At 58.0% G+C, this 20,029-nt stretch overlaps 3 protein-coding genes across 5 annotated transcripts in view; 1 reads left to right on the top strand and 2 right to left on the bottom strand.

Moving 5' to 3' along the window:
- Positions 1 to 968: 968 nt before the first annotated feature.
- On the bottom strand, positions 969 to 2,057 carry TSSK2 (testis specific serine kinase 2). Its single transcript, XM_059894604.1, has one exon. The coding sequence runs from the start codon at positions 2,055 to 2,057 to the stop codon at positions 969 to 971; it is 1,089 nt and encodes a 362-aa protein (XP_059750587.1).
- A 4,398-nt stretch (positions 2,058 to 6,455) lies between these two features.
- Positions 6,456 to 7,562, bottom strand: TSSK1B (testis specific serine kinase 1B). Its single transcript, XM_059894600.1, has one exon. It carries the CDS (start codon positions 7,560 to 7,562, stop codon positions 6,456 to 6,458), a length of 1,107 nt encoding a protein of 368 aa, XP_059750583.1.
- Positions 7,563 to 9,973: 2,411 nt separating this feature from the next.
- The window catches only part of DGCR2 (DiGeorge syndrome critical region gene 2), a 70,700-nt gene continuing 60,644 nt past the window's right edge, over positions 9,974 to 20,029 (top strand). For 2 of the 3 annotated variants that reach the window (XM_059895708.1, XM_059895706.1), the window contains exon 1: positions 9,974 to 10,234. In XM_059895708.1, the coding sequence (XP_059751691.1) occupies positions 10,156 to 10,234 (79 nt within the window). In that variant the 5' untranslated portion in view covers positions 9,974 to 10,155. The remainder of the gene's footprint in view (positions 10,235 to 20,029) is intronic. The other variant, XM_059895707.1, reaches the window with a different exon arrangement.

The following is a 20,029-nucleotide window of genomic DNA, read 5'->3' as shown; positions in this document are numbered from 1 at the left end:
TGGTGCCTGACCCTGGAAGTCTTGGGGCCAGCTCCTCACAGAGAGGTGGGCTGGCTCCCAGACAGGCTCTTTAGGGGTCGGGTTGTGCTCAGAGAGGCAGCCTGGGGTCTGCTCAGATGGGAGCCCCTCGTGCTTTGAGCACGTGCACCCTGCAGTGGGCCATCCTCATGCTCCCTGGAGGCTGCCTGGGCACCAGCTGGCCCGCACTCATCCTCAGAGAAGTCCTGCAAGTTCCTGGGAGCCAAGTCCTGGCTGTGCCCTGTGCCCCACCAAGGGGGCGGGACTGGGACCGTCCAGGGTGAGGAAAGGGCCGCTTTGGGTGCTTTATTCTCCATAGAGAAGGGTGGGTTTGGCCCTGAGGGAGCCCCCAGCAAGTAGGGGGTGGAAGTCTGGGTGGGTGTGAGCGAGATGCGGGGCACTGTCCAGGCAAGGCCACCAAAGACCAGGTGCTGACCACCTGGCGGGGATGGGGGTGATGGCTGATAAAGCATGAGGGCTGCTTGGCGGGGATAGGGCTAGGGGGAATGCCACTGGAAGGTCTCGGCTTCGGGGTCTCCCATCCCAACTGCGGGAACGAAGGGAGGGGGGTGTTGAGGAAGGGCTGCCTGAGGTGGGGGTCTGGGCAGGGTGGGGAGGCATGTGGGGGCTTGGCGGGCGGGCGGCCGCAGAGTCCTTGCCCATGAGGCCTGGCCCCCACTCCAGATCCCCTGCGCCGCAGGGAGGGGAGTGCTGAGCCCTAGAGAAAACGACTCCTCGTGGGCCTCTCTGCTGTATACACTCTGGTTTATTTGGTGGTCAGGATTTAACGTCTTTGCTACTAAGTGGAAGAAAGCTAATAGAACGTAATCAAAATAACGGTTTAATTGACGGATTTTACTTGTTCTTGGACCTGTGCCTTCTTCAGATTCTACCTCCTACTTAGCTTTCGGGGTGCTCATCGCGCCATGCCCCCCGGGCCCTCCGCACCGCTAGGTGCTCGCCTTTCCCACCTCGGCTCCGGAGACGTGATGGTCCTTCGCCCTGGAGGTCTCGGCCAGCCGGTCCTCCATCCTGTCCACGTTCTCGGGCACCACCAGCAGCCGGTGCTGGTTCTTGGCCCCCAGCTGGTGGTCGGGCTGGTGCTCAGGCTGGTGCTCGGGCCACGAGCCCAGCTGGGTGTCCAGTTTGCACTCAGCCCGGTACTTGCCTTCACCCTCCCTCTTGAAGGAGGCCAAAGACACGGCTTTGGGCTTGGGGGGCTGCAGCCATGAGTGGCTGAGGATCTCGTCGATGTGCAGCCGCCGGTTGACGTCCGGCTGCAGGATGCGGTAGATAAGGTCCTTGCACTCGCCTGTCAGGTTCTTGGAGCGTGGGAAGTCCACGCGGTGCTCCTTCTGGATGCGCAACATCTTCTTGATGTCCGAGTCGTCATAGGGCATGGAGCCACAGACCATGATGTAGAGGATCACACCCAGACTCCAGATGTCATACACCTTGGGCTGGTAGGGGATGCCCTGCAACACCTCAGGGGCCGCGTACGCCGCCGACCCACAGAAGGTCTTGCTGAGGATGATGCGCCCACTGCTGTCCCGCAGGCAGCGCTTGGAGAAGCCGAAGTCGGACAGCTTGATGTTGAAGTCCTTGTCAAGGAGAAGGTTCTCACACTTGAGGTCTCGGTGGACGACGTCCAGGTTGTGGCAGTACTTGACAGCGGAGGACAGCTGCCAGAACATCTTGCGTGCCACGTCCTCGTGCAGGGCCCCCCGGCACTTGATGAACTCGAGTAGGTCGCCCTGAACTCCGAGCTCCATGATGATGTAGATACGGCCGTCAGAGGTCTCAAAGATCTCGTAGGTCTTGATGATAGAGCGGTGGTTGACGGTCGCCAGGATGTCCATCTCCCGGGGAAGGAATCTCTCCACAAAGTCCGTGGGCGTCTTCTTGCGGTCGATGATCTTGACGGCCACGTTGAACTTGAGGCGCTCGGAGTAGGCGGATTTGACTTTTGCATATGAGCCCTTGCCCAGGTTGATGCCCACGATGTAACCCTTCTTCCTTAGGACTGCGGCATCATCCATGGTGCCAGGAGCGGCTGGCGCCGCTGCCCTCTACATCCCCTCCCCACCTGGGCCAGCAGGCATTGTCCTCGTTTGCACTGTGGGGAGCCGTCTGGCCAGTCTGGGCCTGCACTTGGAGGTGTGGAACACCCAGCATTGTCCCCCCGTGACTTCAGCCTGTGAAGTCATAAAGCCAGGCTGCCTGGAGTGGGGACTGGGCGGGGGACAGGCCCTGGAGCCCCGGAAATCAGGCTGGCCTGGCAGGAGTGCTACTCCCTGCCTGCTGGAAGGAAGCTGGCGCCCAGGACTGTGGTGACCCGCACTGCTCTTCCTCCTCGCTGTGCTGCACTGTCCCAAGTCAGGCCCACGGGACCGCCCAGGTCCAGCCAGCGTGCGGGCCCCACGCCCGTTTCCCTCTCCTGGATGTGGGGACTGACTCTGCAATGGCCTCTGTCCCACGAGGGCCAATTTCCTGCCGCTTCTTTGAGGTGTGATGAGCACCCCCTCTGGGGCTGTGTCTTTGGAACCCGCCGTGCCGGGGAGGGACTGCCCTGGTCCGGCCGGGCTGGCGGTGGTTCCAAGCCTGGGAGACAAGACCAGCTGTCCGGGGAGCAGGGGTGGGGTGGGGGTGGATCAGTGCTGTGGCGGCGAGCAGGGCGTGCTTGGGGCAGGGGGCAGCTCAGAGGCTGTGAGTGCCCAGCCCGGCAGCCCGGTCCCCAGTGGGCTGGCAGATGAACGTTCCGTGGGGGGGTGATAGGTCCAGGCAGGGAAGGGCGTTGGGGAGGGAAGGACATTCTGAGAATGGCTGAGTCCCAGAGTTAGGAGGAGGTGGAGGAGAGGGTCAGGGGACAGCTGCTGCAGGTCCCGGGGCAGGAGCAGCCAGAACCCAAGTCCCGTTTTCAGACGGGTCCTGGAAGAGCACATAGGGAAGGGGCTTTGGGGTGAGCGGAGGCTAGCGCCTATGACCAGGCACAGGGAGGCTGGACGGGGCAGGCCCGTGGGGAGGGGGACCGGCAACAGAGGGAGACTGGGTTCTGGTGCGTTGACCAGTGAGTGGGCGGGGCCTCAGGTGGAGCCTTGGTGCTGTGGTCCCGGGGGTCTTGGGGGACGGCAGCACCCCTAGCACTGACAGTGAAGAGCAAGCACCTGGGTGAGGGGGGATCCTGAATTATGTCGCTGGGACCTTTGTGAGCTGTTGGAACCCTGGGAGGGCACATCATCTTTGCATCTCAGACTGTCTTTGCCCCTGGAAACAATGTGGAAACCCTTTTGTTCTTGCTTTGGGAAACGTGGCCTCCTGTAGCGTCTCCTCGGGTGCTTCGCAAGCCCTGCTGTCCACTTGTCTGTCCTCTGTAGTGCGTTGCCAGGACAGGAGGCGTGCCGTGTGTGTGCTCAGTTCTCCAGGGGTTGGGGGAGAGGAAGTCCTGTTTGTGGGTGGGTGGGTGGGTGGGAGTGACTGTGGAACCTGCATGCAGGGGATCAGCAGGGCTCCCCCAGGTGCCGGGAGGTGTGTTGTCCTGGCCGGAGCACAGCGCGTGTACACACCTGGAGCGCGGAGAGCTCCCTGGCAGGAGGTCTGTGTGGAAGATCTCAGGGCGGGGCAGCCGGGTCCAGATGCCAGCAGGAGTGACTGGCCTGATGCCTGCCTTTCTCCTGGGGGCTTTGGTAGAAATGACGAGAACTTCACTCCTTTGTGTCATAGAGGGGCCAGCTGCGAGGCCCCCAGGTCAGGCCCCGGAAGCCAGGCACCCTCCCCACCTGTCTCCCTCGCCCCCAGGTCTCTGTCGGGGGCACCCTGCACGTCTGCCCTCTTGGCCGACCCCACCGCCTGCTTTCCCCTTTGTTGTGGGTTCCACTTCTCCACACCCGCCCTTGCCCAGGACAGTGTGGCCTCTTTGGTTCTTGGGGGACATGGATGGAGGAGGCATGTGCCAGCATCAGGCCAGCGGACCTGCCGGGTGTGGAGCAGGCGGCTCTGCCCAGGATGTGCACGCAGGGGCAGGGGCTGCTGGTGCGCTGGGTTGGGGGGATGTTAGACTGGATAGGGGCTCAGGGTGCTCCCGGCTACGGGCCTGTGGGTCCCAGACCTGCAGACCCCGGGACGCCCCCCGTGGAGCTTTGGCCTCCATTTCTCCACTCCATGGCATTCGAGGGTCGGCCTCAGGCCCTGGGTGACATGAACAGAACCTTGCCTTTTTGGAGCCCGGAGGCCAGGGAGGTTCAGTGTCACCCACAGTATGAATGCCCTGCGGCTGGGCCGTGACACAGGGACATGGAGCTGTGAGGTCAGAGAGCTGGGGCTGGACTCAGGGAGGCTGGAATGCTGAGGTCTGAGGTCAGGCCACACGGAGGAGGACGGGGACTGCAGTGCGTGTGATGGTCTGAAAGGTCAGCGTGGTGAGAGCATGCGGGGGCGGGAGGGAGCACGGAGGCCACATTGAGGGTCTTGATCCTAAAGCTTCAGGATCAAGGGCCTGAAAGGGTCTGAGCCCAGGCTGTGTTTAGTGGAACAGCTCACAGGAGTAGCCCGGCATCTAAGGCCACCTGGGGAGGAGGGAGCCTCACGCACCTGGGCCTCTGCTCCGCACTGTGTGAATTCCGGCAGTCGCCCCACCCTCTCTGAGCCATCTCCCCACCTGTAAAGCACACAGGAGGTGCACCTTCCTGAGGTCCCTCCTGCCCAGGCATGCCTCCGGGCTGGGCTGCCATGAGTCGCTCCCAGGCCCCCTTGCATTGCGCTGCCCTCTGCCCCAATGACCGCACTGATGACGGAGGAGGTTCACAAGCCTCCTGGGACGTCCCCACCCCCGCTGGCCCCATGCGCTCTGGAATTCCACTCTACCGCTAGGCAAGCTGTGTGACTCTGGGTTCCTGGGTCCTCCAGGACTACTCTGCAGCGGTTCTGTCCTGGACCCTGGGCACTCACTCGCAGGCCTGCCCTGGCAGAGGCCCCCAGAAGGCTTTGTGTGTGGAGGCCGTGGCCCCTTGGCCAAACCTGGAGAGCTGGGCAGGGCTGCAGGGATGCGTCCACAAGCAGGGCTATGGCACATGGCAGGGGGCTGGGAGGCCAGACCTGGGAAGACCTCAAGGGTTAGGTGTGGGGATCCTTCCCGCAGGCAGTGGGAGCCAGACTGGGTGCAGAAGGAGGGCTCTGGCCACCGTGGGCGGCGATGGGGAACAAGGACAGGGGCCTAGGTGGTGGCTGAGCCTTGACACATGGGGATGCCCAGCTCTGGGGACACAGGATGTGTGGAGGTGGCTGTGGGGAGACGGAGGAGCCAGGCAGAGGCCATGTCTGGGGCACTCACTGGACCTCACGTCTCCCAAGACACCAGCAGGGGCGGGAGGAGAGGCGAGCCTTGTTCTTTTGGTGTGTTAAACCCGCAGGTCCATGCGAGGTTGTCAGGCGCATGTGCAGATCAGGAGGAGAAAGCACCTGCCGCGGCATAGCCGGGGTAAGGACAGCGTGAGAACCGGAATGGCGGGCCCCGCAGTGCCCAGCAGCCGGCGATGCACACGCGGGCCTGCTCCCTCTGCAGACACCATGGCCGCAGGCTGGGCACGCGTGTGAGGACGCCTGTGCCCTCCTGCTCGCCAGTGTCTGCTTATCTGCTTTGGCAGGAACATCACCCCTGGGAGAAACTGGGACCAGAGGGGAACAAAATGTGTTCAGACCACACAGTGACTGCGGGACATGCAGGCTGGAGAGGGGCTGGCCATGTAGCAGGGCCCCTGCTGCCGGGGGATGCCCACGAGGCGGCATGACTCAGGGCACTGTTGGGAACTGGGTGCTGGCAGGACGTGGGGGACCCTGGAGCCAGAGCAGAAAGAGCTGCCCACGGGGAGGGGCTCGAGGGAGGCTGGTCCGCCTGCCTCTACAGGTTCTCCCCACTGGCAGCCTTGTGGGGCTGTTGAGGACCCAGACCTCGGGGGGAAGGCCCCCGCCTCCCAGCCCTCCTCTGCCTGCAGCCACCTGCTCTTCGCGCCCCTCTCCAGCCCGGCATCGCACTCATGGGCCTCCCTCTTGAAGCAATGTCTTCCTTACTCAGCTCTGCTCCGGTCCAGGGCCTGAGGTCACGGTCAGGGCTGGGCACACAGGGCTGTGTTTTCCAAAGCGGGAGGTGAAGTGCAGCGCGGTCTGAGAGTGGGGGCAGGGGGAGTGCAGGATCCTCTCCCTGGGTGACCAAAGCCCGCAGGGCAAAGACACTGACCTCAGGGTCTGCAGTAATATAGTGATTTATTGCTTCTTTAGCCACATGAGTTACCAAGGTCAAAGGGAGGGGGAAGAAACTGACGAAAATAGCGGCTCATCTGGGACTGTCTTCCTTCTCGGCTTGTCCCTTGGCTTCTTTGGAGCTCAGGCTTGAGGCCATGAACACTGCCTCATTTTCTGCCGGCCCCCTGGGCCGCGAGAGCTGACTAGGTGTGTGTCTCTGAAGGCTGCGGGGTGGCCCCTTCCTTGATCTCCTTGCTGGGTTGCTCGCTGGTGAGGCCCATGGCCTCTGACTGCCTTGACACCTGCACCGCCAGCGCCTCCTCCTCGGGTCTTGTCTCTGCCCAGGTCTTGGGCCGGGCCTCTTCCCGGGGCTCCAGCTTGGTGGCAGACTTCTTGTCGGAGCTGGGCTCAGGAGTCCACGGGGGTTCGGTGGCCCGAGAGCTCTCCCCCTCCTTGTTGATGGCTGCAGAGGACAGGCCCCAGGCCTTGGGCTGCACCCAGCAGTGGCTGAGGATCTCGTCGATGTGCAGCCGCCGGTTGACGTCCGGCTGCAGCATGCGGTAGATGAGGTCCTTGCACTCGCCCGTCAGGTGCTTAGAGCGCGGGAAGTTGACGCGATGCTCCTTCTGGATGCGCAGCATCTTCTTGATGTTGGAGTCGTCATACGGCATGGAGCCGCAGACCATGATGTAGAGAATCACGCCTAGGCTCCAGATGTCATACACCTTGGGCTGGTAGGGGATGCCCTGAAGCACCTCGGGGGCCGCGTACGCCGCCGACCCACAGAAGGTCTTGCTCAGTGTCAGTCGGCCGCTGTCATCCCGCAGGCAGCGCTTGGAGAAGCCGAAGTCGGACAGCTTGATGTTGAAGTCTTTGTCGAGGAGAAGGTTCTCACACTTGAGGTCTCGGTGGACAACATCTAGGTCGTGGCAGTACTTGATGGCTGAGGACAGCTGGTGGAACTTCTTGCGCGCATCGTCTTCCTGCAGGGCCCCCCGGGTCTTGATGAACTCAAGGAGGTCGCCCTGGACCCCGAGCTCCATGACGATGTAGACCTTGCCGTCAGAGGTCTCAAAGATCTCGTAGGTCTTGATGATGGAGTGGTGGTTTAGCATGGCCAGAATCTCAATTTCCCGGGGAAGGAATTTCTCCAGGAAGTCTGTGGGGGCTTTCTTGCGGTCGATGATCTTGACCGCCACGTTGAACTTCAGGCGCTCAGAGTAAGCGGATTTGACTTTCGCATACGAGCCCTCTCCCAAATTGATTCCCATGATGTAGCCTCGTCGCTTGAGGACGGCAGCATCATCCATGGTGCCGGGAGCGCCCAGTGCCCCTGAGGCTGCCCTCTACATCCCTGCGGGACATGGGCCAGCGGCGTCCTCATTTACACTGTGGACAGAGAGTCCTCTGGCCTGCCTCCTAGAGGCCAAGACTCTGGGGTGGAACATTCGGCATTGTCTCCCTGGTGACTTCAGTGGGTGAAGTCATAAAGGAGGACTGCCCTGGGGAATGAGGCTCTGGCCTGAGCCACTAAGACTCGGAACCCTGGAAGGCCGGCCAGTGGGCTGCAGCAGACAGAAGGCCAGCGGAGCATGGCCTCATGCTCGGCTGGGACCCGAGGTAGGAGGGGGCTGTGGGGAGTGCATCAGTCAGCCCAAGCCTCCAAACCAGAGCCAGGCCTGCTGGTGGAGTGGCGGGTTGATTTCTGCAACCCGGGGCATCCCTGGAAATCCAGGGCAGGCAGTCCCATCACTCTGGGTCTCATCAGGAAACAGGAGACACACTTAAGTTAGGACTGTCTGAGGAGAGTTTAATTAGGGGATGATTTACCAACATGGAGCAGAGTGTAGAGAACCCTGAGTAGTAATGAACCGCTGGAAGAAGGGTGGTCGCTGGGACCTGGGAAGAGGAGTACAGGGAGGGCCGCCTTGACAGAAGCAGTGATCTCAGGTGGAGGCCACAGGACCCCACGGGGTGGGGGTGGGGGAAACGTTCCTGACCTCTTCTCCCTCCCTGCAGCCCTGAAAGCCCTTGATAATGTCCACGCAGGCAGCCTGCTGGCTGCACAGCAAGGCCGAGAAGGGGGAGGTGGGTCAGGAGGGGCAAGGATCCTGGCCAGTGGTCAATGCAGTTTAGGAAGCTGGGGCTCTGCCCGCTTGCTGCGTGGTCTGCTGGACTTTTCACTTTCCTGTGCTGCTCTCCTCATCCGAACCTTTACTGGCCGGCTCTGTGGGGTACAACTGGCCGGGGTTTCTGCTCTTGGCTGTGAGTTCCCTCCTGGGGGTCTGACCATCCATAGCCCTGGCTGGGCTCCCAGGGCAGATCTGGGGCTGGGGGGCAGAAGGTGGGCCTGGACTCCTCTCAGTGCAGCAGCTTCTCCCGGGAATGCTCCCTGAGGATGTGCTAACAGGGCAGCGTTGGACAGGGATCGCCATTTCCACCAGCAGTGGGGCCCCTCTGCTGTGGGCCCCTGTTGTGTGCCACGCCCTGAGGGGACAGGAGCGGGCAGGTCTGGCCTAGCCTTGGGGTTGACTTTGGCCATATCCGTCCAGAGGGAGTGGTTGTCTCTCTCAGATGACCCTGAATGTCCCAGGCTGGAATCCTGGGATGCTCGGGAGGACCATGCCCTGAAGGGGCTTGGGGTGACTGCTCCTAGAGAGTGATTTGGTGGACTGGAGGTGGGCAGGGCTGGGCTGGGTGCCCACCAACCTTGGCCCTCCCCCTTTTCTCTGCTCCCATCCCCACCCTTTTCCCCACCCTCTTCCCCACCCTCTTCCCCACCCTGACACCCTGGGCAAGCCCTTGTGTGCGTGGCTGGTGGTCCTTCCTTTGGAGGGCTTGCTCCTCTCTCGTTGGGGACACCCCACCTACTGTGTACCCTCCCACGGTGACAGGTGTGCGGCCAGCGCTCGGAGCGCTGTCCCCGGCGGCTTCCCTCCGTGCAGACGGGCCTGCTGTGGCGGCAGCTGTGCTGCGTTCTCCTGTCCCCGCTGTGCGGGCAGGGCCCTTCCTCCAGAGGGGGCTTTGCTCCGTCTCTAGGATCTGGGCTTCCCTGTCAGCTCTCCTTGTGTAACCCTCCTTGAGGCTACTCCCTCATCCGTTTGAAACGTTTCAGTTGTATGTGCCGTTGAAGCCACACCTGCGTGTTCCTCACGAGGTGGAACGACCTCCGGAACCTCCTCAGGGTTAGGCCGGGTCCCTCCAGTTTTCCTCATCCCTCTCCGCAGCGGTTCGGCCTTTAAAAGACGACTTTGGGGCGCACTCTTGGCCCACTGACCGGACCTGGGGCTGCAGGTGCGCGAGGTGTGAAGACGCTAGGTGTCCCAGGGCCCTCTTCACCCGGTGCCCATACCCACCCCGCCCACCGGCTCCCCTGCGCCCCGCCCCTCCCTTCAGGCCCCGCCCCCGTACCGCCCTGTCCCCTCCACGCCCCGCCCCTCCGTGTCTGTCATCTCGGCTCCGCCGCCCGGGCTCTGCGGGGCCCTTCGGAAGCTCCGCCGCTGAGGCTCCGCCCCCGAGCCTCTCCTCTCTGCTCAGCCAATGGCACCTTTGACTCCTCGTAGTTCCGCCCCCGAAGGGCCCACCCCTCAGCCACCGCCCCGCCCTTGGGCCCCGCCCCTTTAGGCCACTGCGCATGGGGAACACGCAGGTCCCGCCCCCGCCCGGGGCTCATTGGCCGGCGCGGGCGGCGCGGGCGGGGGCGGGGCGGTGCGGACCGAGCAAGACGGCCGCCATCTTGCGCAGGGCCAGAGTCGGAGCGCGCGCCTGCCTGCGGCACCTGGAGCTTCATCCCGCAGCGTCCTAGCCTGGCCTGGCCCCGGCCCGGCCCGACTCTCGGCCCGGCCTGGCCCGGCCTCCCCGCGGGGTCGCGCGGCCGCCCCGGGGACGATGAACGGAGGATAAATGGTGCCCAAGGCAGACAGCGGTGCCTTCCTGCTGCTCTTCCTGCTGGTGCTCACGGTCACCGAGCCGCTGCGGCCAGGTGCGCAGCGGTGGGGGCGGGGGCGCGGGCGGGGCGGGGGGGCGGGGTCGCCGGGACCCCCACCTCGCCGGGCCCTCACTTCGCGCTCGGCGGTCGACGGAGCGGGAGCGATGGGGGTCAGGCCGGGGGCCGAGGGGGCGGCTCGGGGCACCTGGAAGCCCCTGGCTGGTCACGGTTGATCGGCCCGGGAGCCGCCGAGCCGGGCACCGGGGGTGCTCCTGGTCTGTGACCCTCAGATGCTTTTGGAGCCCCCGGGGGCTTGCGTTTTCTGAAGGAAGCCTGTGGTGAGGAATCGGTATCGCGGCAGCAGAAGGTCCGGACGATCCTTATCTCTGTTCCTGATGTACCTCCTCCTCCAGCGAGAAATCAAGACCCCAAATGCAGGGCCGATTTATCCGTCAGGCACAGGAGGCCGGGGGCCCAAGGTGCTTTTGGTGGACTGTAAAAATGTTTTCTTTTACAGTCAGCAGGAAAAAGCCCTAAACTTTCAAGTTGAAGGAAATACTGTAACATGCACATTAGTTTTTACACCGGTGCAGTTGAAAAGTGTGGTTCTTGATTTTTTTTTTAAATGGAGGAAGGGGCCCATGAAGGCAGACGTGGCCAGGGCTCCTTGTGTGGGTGTTGTAAGACCTGGGTGTGTACAGCAGGCAGGAGAGCACAGCGGTGTGCAGGCTCCCCAGTCAGGCTCCTGCCTGGGCACGCTGCACCTCTCGCTGCCTCTGCCGTCTGTACGGAGTGCTCTGCCTCCTCCCCAGTGTCCACTTGGTAGCCAGGACCCTGGCCCACACTCAGCTGGAGTGTCCAGCGATGCTTCTCTGGACGGTGGGGTGACTGGTTGTGGGGTGGCCTTGGTAGGAACGGAAGCCAGCACTTGTGGAGGAGGGTGCTGTATGGGCTCTTGGGGACCAGAGCCAATGGATTTGTGGGCTTTTGTGATTACGTTCTTTAGAAAACATGTTTATACCTGTGGAGAAGTGAGAGTCATCCCGTCTGACTTCTGGGTCCCGATTTTGCGCATTATGTCAGTGGACTCTGAGGGGTGAAGCCACACGTCATACATATCTTTCTCGGGGTGCCTCTGGTTCCGGGTCCAGCATCTCCTGCCTGGGTGGATGGATGTGACCGATGTCCCCAACTCCTTTTCCATCTGTCCACATATCCTGCCAGCTGGCCAGCAGCAATTCAGAGTGTCTTGGCGTGGCTCCCCACCTGCCCATCACTAGGGATGCTCAAATGAAGAGAATATACCCTCCCTGTAGGAGTGCTCTTCAGGTGTGGAAGCAGAGATGAGGTAGCGGCAGAGGTGGCCAACCCTGTGCCCCTGCAAAGCAGGGGGGTGCTTCAGGAGGCCTCACACTCAGGTCTGAGTTGGGGCAGGGGGGTGGCTCTGGTTGAGGGAGCAAAGTTATCCTATTCATTCCATGACTCCTCACATCAGAACTTTGCAGCAGCCCCTGGTGGTGTCTTGAGTTGCCCTGCAAAACCTGGGGGGCTCCAGCTGGCTCCCTGCTTTTGGTTGGGCAGCAAGGTGGGTCTCACTCTGGGTCAGATGTTCTCCTTGGGTACCTGTATGTGCTGTGTCCTTCCAGGCAGGGGTCTGCTGGCTGGCGCCTGGGAGGGGGGCTTTTCTGGTCTTAGTCTGCATGCTTTTTCTCAGAGTCCTGGCTTAGACCCACACTGGGGTGTGAGGAGGGAACCAGGCAGACCTGCTTCCCAGGAGGCTTTCTACCAGGTGGAGCACTTTTGGCTCCCCTGATGCAGGCTAGGGTGTGAGGCCTTTCACAGAGTGGGGCAACAGGAAAGTGCTGAACTTGACCCTCCGCCACAATGTCTTTTATTTTTTATTTATTTTATTTTATTTTATTTTATTTATTTATTTGGCTGTGTTGGGTCTTTGTTGCTGTGCGCGGGCTTTCTTTAGTTGCGGCAAGTGGGGGCTAGTCTTCCTTGTGGTTCACGGGCTTCTCATTGTGGTGGCTTCTTTTGTTGTGGAGCACAGGCTCTAGGCACATGGGCTTCAGTAGTTGTGGCACTCGGGCTCAGTAGTTGTGGCTCGTGGGCTCTAGAGTGCAGGCTCAGTAGTTGTGGCGCATGGGCTTAGTTGCTCCACGGCCTGTGGGATCTTCCTAGACCAGGGCTCGAACCCGTGTCCCCTGCGTTGGCAGGCGGATTCTTAACCACTGCGCCACCAGGGAAGTCCCCACAATGTCTTTTAAATGCATGTTTGATCTTGGTTGATTGAGGACACATTATATGCCAGGGGCTCTCAGGTGGTCCCTGTGGGTTAGATACTGTTGCTACCTCCATTTTACAGATGGGGGAAATGAAACAACTCATGACACCAGGTGGCTGGGATGAGGTTTCAGTCCTAGAAGTCTGGTCTGTCCGCCATCATGCACCTTTGGCTCTCTCCCTTCCAGCTGTCTGTGTCCTGCCTTGTCTGTCCTTAACCCCAGCTGTGGACCCCCAGGCCACCTCTGTTCCCCTGATCCACCTGAATTCCATCTGAATACTCTGATCTGAGGGGTAGAACCAGCCCTCCTCTCAGGTCCCTGCTGTGATCAGGCATCATGAATGACAATGGTGTGTGTTGTATCCTCTGGGGCTGTGGTGAGAAAAAAAGGGTGGGGACCTCTTCGAGGGGTGACAAACATGGAGGGGCATTTGGGGGCCACTGACTGCGATACCATCACAGTGACCTTTCTCCATCTGCATCCCAGTCTCAGGGAATGCAGCATCAAGTGCTCTTTCTAAAACCGTGTTTTTCTAGCTTCAATTATGAAAGGAAATCCTGCCGTGGTTTTGGCCACAGCTCCATCCAGGATGACCCCACCATGTACTTGCCTTCACTGAGTGAGCTGAGGCTGCAGTTATGGAAGAGCTTGTTTTCACCTGGTTGGCCTGATAGGGGAGCAGGACTGGACGCTGTCTTCCTTGTGCTTCTGGGAAGCTGGCTGGGAGAGGCTAGTGATGTGCATGAGGTCACACAGCTGAGGAGCAGCAGAGCTGGGGCACAGACCAGGGTGTGTGTGGGGGGCTGGCTCCTAGTTCAGGGTTCTGTCCCCTACACCACTCGGGACCCCTCCTGCTGGCTGTGCCGAACTGACAAATCCACAGTGAGCCAGCCAGCGCCTGCGGCCTCTGGAGTGGCACATGGGTTAGTGAACAGGAAGAGGGGGGATATTTCACAAGCAGACGTGGCCAAAGCTCACAGACGGAGCTGGAAAGTGGAGTCTTCCCGGGGCTTGCCAGGCGCCTCCCGAGTTTGGAGGCCCTGCTCAGCCCCAACCCACAGCACTGCAGAGCTTGTCCTGCTGACAGATGGGGCTTTGGGCCTGACACTTGGATTCTTTTTACTTGGAAAGTAGCATAATAGACTTTCCAATCTCACTAGCTAATGAATTGTTCTTTTTTTTTTTAATAAAGAAATCTTTTGCTGGGGAATGGTTTCATACTTACAGAAGAGCTGCAGGGAGAAAATTAGTGCAAAGAACCCTGCGCATCCTCTGCCCAGACCTCCCTGTTAGCATTTTGCCTCATCTGTCTTACCCCCACTCTCCCCGCCCCAAGGGCATATGTGTACGTGTGCACGTGTGTATATATGCAGGTGCACACGTAGTTGTTTTCTGAACCATTTGAGAGTAAGTGGAAGATGTCGTGACCCTTCCCCCCCATCACTCTGGCCAGTGCTGAGAGCAGAGATGAGCAGTGATGCCTCCCTGCCTGCCGCCTGCTGTGTGCGGGCGCCGTGTCGCTGTGGCGAAGGGGAAAGGCAGCACTGCGGCCAAAGCTTGCTTGGCCCCGGAGCCTGAGTCAGGGGTAGAGTTTCAGTTGGTGGTTCTGGTCTCAGGAGTGAGGGGTGTGTGGCTGCTGCACTTTGGCTCATGTGTGTGCACCTCTGTGGCTTCTCTGGCCCAGATTGCTGTCGCCGCAGCCCTCCCTGGTCCCTCTCAGGCCTGGCTTTCCCCCACCCATGAGCAGCAGCACTGACTGGGCTGCCCTGCACCGGTGGGGATCCCATAGCTCATGCTGTCCTCTGCCTCCCTGGCACTGGGCACAGGTGCGACACCTGGTAGTTGACTCTGAGTGCAGTGTGTCAGTGACAGCGTTTAGGAGCTGGGAGACAGCAGGGGACCCACTAAACGTCTTTTCCTCCAGCTGCTGCTGGGCTGCTCCCTTGTCCCTGTGCTTGGTGTCTGGGTGCTGAGGAGTTAGTGAGCGGCCCTTTCCCCTTCCAGGCTGCGGAGCAGGCCAGTGATCCTGAGAGCCCAATTTTGAACCGGTAGTTTGTTTGCCAGTCAGAGTGATGGGTGGGTTTGCAGTGTGGTTATTGACCTGGGATTTTTTTTTTTAAAAAGGATTTTTATTTATTTATTTATTTATTTATTTGGCTGTGTTGGGTCTTCGTTTCTGTGCGAGGGCTTTCTCTAGTTGCGGCAAGTGGGGGCCACTCTTCATCGCGGTGCGTGGGCCTTTCACTGCTGCGGCCTCTCTTGTCGCGGGGCACAGGCTCTAGACGCGCAGGCTCGGTAGTTGTGGCTCACGGGCCTAGTTGCTCCGCGGCATGTGGGATCTTCCCAGACCAGGGCTCGAACCCGTGTCCCCTGCATTGGCAGGCAGATTCTCAACCACTGCGCCACCAGGGAAGCCCTGACCTGGGATGTTTCGTGAAAGAGGTCACATCTTGTCCTGCCGCTCCAAGCTTGGCCCCGTCGGCCTCTGCAGGGCAAGTCCAGGGGAGGGTGAATGGCCTGTGGGCCGTGGTCGGAGCGTGGTGACCTGGGGTCCCAGAGTGTTCTGGGGCTTCTGGGCATCCATCTGGGAGAGAGGAAAGCCAAGGTCTGGGGTTGCTTCCCTGGAGCTTCTGCTGGATCCAGGCGAGTCCAGGGTGGTGGTTTGAGAGCAAGGAGCCTAGTACTGTGCTGTCCAGGGCACAAAAGCGTACAGATGTAAAGCAAATGCTCCATAGAAGCTGTGAGCATTATCCACGAATTGCATTCAGGGAGTGTAGGACCCCCTGAGAGCATGGACATGCCAGCACACGAGGACATATTTCTCAGGAGAGCCTCCCGAATCTGAGGCAGCGAGTGCAGTGGCTGTGACCAGTGCCTGACGCTTCGTAAGCGCTGAGTCCAGCTGCCGCCGGAGGTGGGGGGTGGCTTGCCCAGAGCCCCCCAGACAGTCACAGCACTTTGGACAGGGCCAGGATTGTTCACGATGACATAGTTTGCTCTTTATCACATGCGTGCTGGGTCTCCCGGGCCTGGTCTGGCACAGAGTGGGCGCTCAGAAATCAGTTATTGAACAAATGCACAAATGGCTGCTTATATTTTGACATAAAGAGCAACGGCTCCCTTTGCCAGCGGGCCTTGCAGCTGCCCCGGTGGGGGTGGCGAGGACCAGGGACTCGGGGCGGGTGGGGGGAGGGAATGCTGCAGAGCCAGCTGGCCTGGGCCTCACGCTGTTGGGGGGAGGATCGTTCCTGCAGGCGTGAGCTGCCCTGAGAGGTGAGGGCAGGTGAGGCTTCTCATCGCTGTGGGTCCTCACTGAAGAAGCTCACCAGCCGCCCAGGCGGGGGCTGCGAGGGGCTGGGGGGGCAGGCTGCCCCTCCGATGGCCGTGCCCTCTGCCCAAGGACGTGGCCCACCCTTCCCAGGCTGGCGCACTACACTGACCTCGCTCGAGAGCTGGTGGGTGTGGGGTCCACACACGCTCGCCTCTTGCCTTCTCTCCCTCCTCTCTGCCTGGCGTGGCTGTCACTCCAGTCACCAGGGCTGGCTCTTGTCCTTCATGCCCCTGCCCCTTCCGGTCCCTTGCTGTAGGCTGGCTTCCGGGCCCCTGGCAGCCAGCTGTCAGTCCAATCAGCTTGCCGTCTGTCTTTCTGTCCTCAGCTGTTGACAGCTCCTTGTCAGACAGCCGGGGGCTGAGAGCAGAGCCCTGTGTGGATACTGTACTACAAGGGCCTCCGGGTCCACCCTGAGCTCCTGCCCTGCTGGGAAGCCGCCTTCCTCCCTGGGAACCCTCCTTTGGAGTTGGTCGCTGTGGGGAGGATTGCCTGGGGTTCCCCGAGGCACTGGACAGGGGGCAGGAGCCACCTTGAGGGCGTCCCGGAGGGTCGGTCTGGAGACGTAAGGCTCCAGGACCCCCTGCTCACTTGCCACCGGGTCTACTGACGTGGAGGCCTTTTCATGTGTCACTGGCGACTTCCTAGGGTCCCTGGGTCGGTCAGTTACCCACAGAGCTTCATGGTCATATGAGATGGGACGGGAGGCCTGGAAGGGCCTGGAAAGGATGCGGCGGGCTCTGCAGCAGCTGTCTGGGGGTCTGTTGGCCACTTCTGGAAGGGAGACGTTCTTCAGATTCTCTCCTCCACCCCATCCGTGCGAAGGATGTGTGTCCAGACCGGTGTGTGAGCCGTGGGAAAGCCCAGCACAGTCTGGAAATATGATGGCGGGGTTTTTTTCACACTTATAAAAATTCATTACATAGATTATTTTACGTAAATGGAATTATACTTTTTTTACAAGTTTTTTTTTACGTTTTCATTTGACAGTGTTTTGGAGGTCTTTGTGGGTAAGTCCATACAGCTTTACTTCATTCTTTTTTCTTTTTTTTTAAACAAGCCTTTATAAGAACTTTCCTCAGTCTTGTTTTGCCCGCCGGGCCTTCTTCCAGGCGACCTCTTATCACAACTTTTCCTCAACCCGAAGCTGCAATTTAGAGAGCTGCACGGTTGGAGATGGTGGCAGGTGCTGAGGATCTGATCTCGTGGGCTTGTCTCAGCCTAAAACCATCTGCAGCACCTCCAGGTCGACTCCTGGTTTTTACGTGTATTTATGCTGTAACTCTAATTCGTGTGCTTATTTACCTAAGTGACATAATTTCACCAAGGATAATTTAGACTCAGAGTGACCATTTAGAGGAACTTTTGACATGAACAAAATTACTAGAGGAATTTTGACATGAACAAAATTACTCATTTGTGAGGTGTCTTACGGGTAAAAGCGAAACCAAATCCTAAGATCCAATGATCTGCATGTTTTATTGGCATGAAGAAGCCTTAATTCCAAAAAGAATTAAGATTTCAAAGTATCTTCCTTCAGAGGAAGGCAGAGGGTTACCTCATTCTTTTTCCAAAACATTTTTAACTTTGAAAACATTTCATGCTTCTAGAAAAGTTGCAAAAATAGTACTTGGAACTCCAACTGTATACTGTTCACTTAAATTTACCGATTGTGACATCTGACTCGTCCCACATCTGCACGCTTTTTGTGTGTGTGTGTGCACGTGCACGCACGTCCAGAGATGAAATGTATCTGCACACACAGACATGACCCTTCATTTCTAAGTTCATTTCCCCTATTTCCTAAGAACAAACCATTCTCCCGGAAGCACGTTTAGGACTGCTAACACGGGGGTAGTACCATGAGCCATATCCCCACTTTGCCAGTTGTCCCATTCACCACACATTTTTTTCCCCCAATCCAGGATCCAGCCCGGGATCATCTGCTGCATTTAATTGTCATGTGCATTTAATCTTCTGAAATCTGGTACAGTTCCCTAGCTTTCTTTGTCTTTCGTGGTGTGGACTTTTTAAACAGTACAGGCCGGCCATTTTTTGGAATATTCCTCCTTACGGGTTTATCAGATTGTTTCCTCGTGGTCAGATTCAATTGCCGCATCTTTGGCAGGAGTGATCCCCCGAGACATTGAGTCCCCTTCAGGGCGTGCATCCTGGGCACAGCTGGCAGCTTGTCCCAGGAATAGCCTTGTTAACTGTGGCCATGTGGTGAGGTGGCTTTGACTGCATTTCTTGACTGGAAAGGTGGCTTTCTTTACCCCTTTGTGGTCGGCAGGTACTCGTTAGGGAGACAGATCACTTGGCCCAGTGTGGGGTTTTTTTTTTTTTGTGTGTGTGGTTTTTTTTGGCTGCATTGGGTCTTCGTTGCTGCGTGCGGGCTTTCTCTAGTTGCAGCGAGCCGGGGCTGCTCTTCATTGTGGTGTGCGGGCTTCTCATTGTGGTGGCTTCTCCTGTTGCAGAGCACAGCCTCTAGGCTCATGGGCTCAGTAGTTGTGGCTCATGGGCTTAGTTGCTCCACGGCATGTGGGATCTTCCCAGACCAGGGCTCGAACCCATGTCCCCTGCATTGGCAGGCTGATTCTTAACCACTGCACCACCAGGGAAGCCCTGGCCCAGTGGTTTTAAGCATCTATTGTTGATTCTTGCCTGAATCAGTTACTGCTGTGATGATTGCTAAATGATGGTTTTCTCTTACTCCTCTTTCATTTATTACTAGTCTACTGTAAAAAAGCTTGTTCTTCCTCTTTAACATCGGTATGGACTCATGCATTCTTCTTCTTATTCAGTGCATGATAGTCATTATTGTCATTCATTTTGGCGATTATATTGCAGTTGTTTTGGGCGGTGGGACCCCTTCAGGCTGGCTTCTGTATCCTTCTGACATGCCCCAAGCACTGTTGAACATTCCTCATTACCAGGCTCACCTTGTATCTTTCCTGCCCCCAGCATTTTTCCACGGAGCACTGGTTCCTTTTAGTGGGAGATGGTATTCTTGGAGAAACCAAGATTTTGGTGCTAGGCGTGTTCATCGCCAAGAGGACCTTGCTGCTGCTAGACCTTTTGGTCCAGCTGGGGCGTGTGTCCGTCTCTGTAGTGTGGGCGTATGGGTGTGTCCGTGTGAGTCTCTGTTTATAAGCTCATACTGTATCTTTAGTTCCAACCCAGCATCCCAGGGTCTTGCTTCCTTTCCCTGGTTCATATTGGTATCTCCCTTTTTCTACAATAGAGCTGGGGCTTCCAACAACATCAGTAGATTTACTATTTCCTTATTCCCACAGTGCACAGAGAACCATTTCAGGAGTGCTATACCTGTTACCACTACCAGCAGCAGACTGACTGAGTTAGAGTTCGGGAATTTTTTTTTTTTTTCCAACTCTTTTTTTGTCTTTAGACTGATGGTATGTACTCAAAGTACTGGGTCCAAAAGCTATTTGGATTAATTCTCTTCTCTTATGTGTGTCTGTTAAACAGTTAGGTTCAGAACTGTATTGATTTGAAACCACATTTATTAAACAAATAATACTGAGAAAAGTATTTACTATAATCTCATTAGTATACCAAGCTTCTATTTCATCATGCTAATTGGTAAGGAAACATTTCTTTTTCCAGTGGGTTGTAGTATTTTCCTGGGTAAATTAAAGTATCATTTTAGGAGTAGATATTTACAGTTTTAACATATCAACTCTCATTAGTATATATTGCTATTTGCTTAAAATATTTTTTCCAGTTTTGCTTCTGTGGTATGAAGAGAATTATGTATGTTGAGTAGACAACCAGTCAGCATCACTGGAGAGAAAGGCCAAGTAAAATTTATAACGATTGAATTATTTAGATTTTAACATTAATAAATGCTATTAATGTTTTTTTATTTTGTTACCTTAAAATCTTCTGATGGAGTGTATTAGAAATTACTTTGTGGGACTTCCCTCGTGGTCCAGTGGTTAAGAATCCGCCTTGCAATGCAGGGGATGCCGGTTCAGTCCCTGGTCAGGGAACTAAGATTCCACATGCCGTGGGGCAACTAAGCCCGCGCGCCACAGCTAGAGAGAAGCCCGCGCACCGCCCGCGCACCGAAACGAAGAGCCCGCGTACGGCAGCGAAAGATCCTGCGTGCCGCAGCTAAGACCCAATGCAGCCAAAAATAAATAAATAAATAAGTATTTTTTTTTAAAGAGAAGAAATTCCTTTGTAATACTAGCTTCAGTGTGGTGT

Source organism: Balaenoptera ricei, chromosome 14, assembly GCF_028023285.1.
Source record: "Balaenoptera ricei isolate mBalRic1 chromosome 14, mBalRic1.hap2, whole genome shotgun sequence".
Lineage (NCBI taxonomy): Eukaryota > Metazoa > Chordata > Mammalia > Artiodactyla > Balaenopteridae > Balaenoptera > Balaenoptera ricei.
The sequence above is the reverse complement of the archived record's forward strand: the minus strand, read 5'-3'. Positions and strand labels throughout refer to the sequence as shown.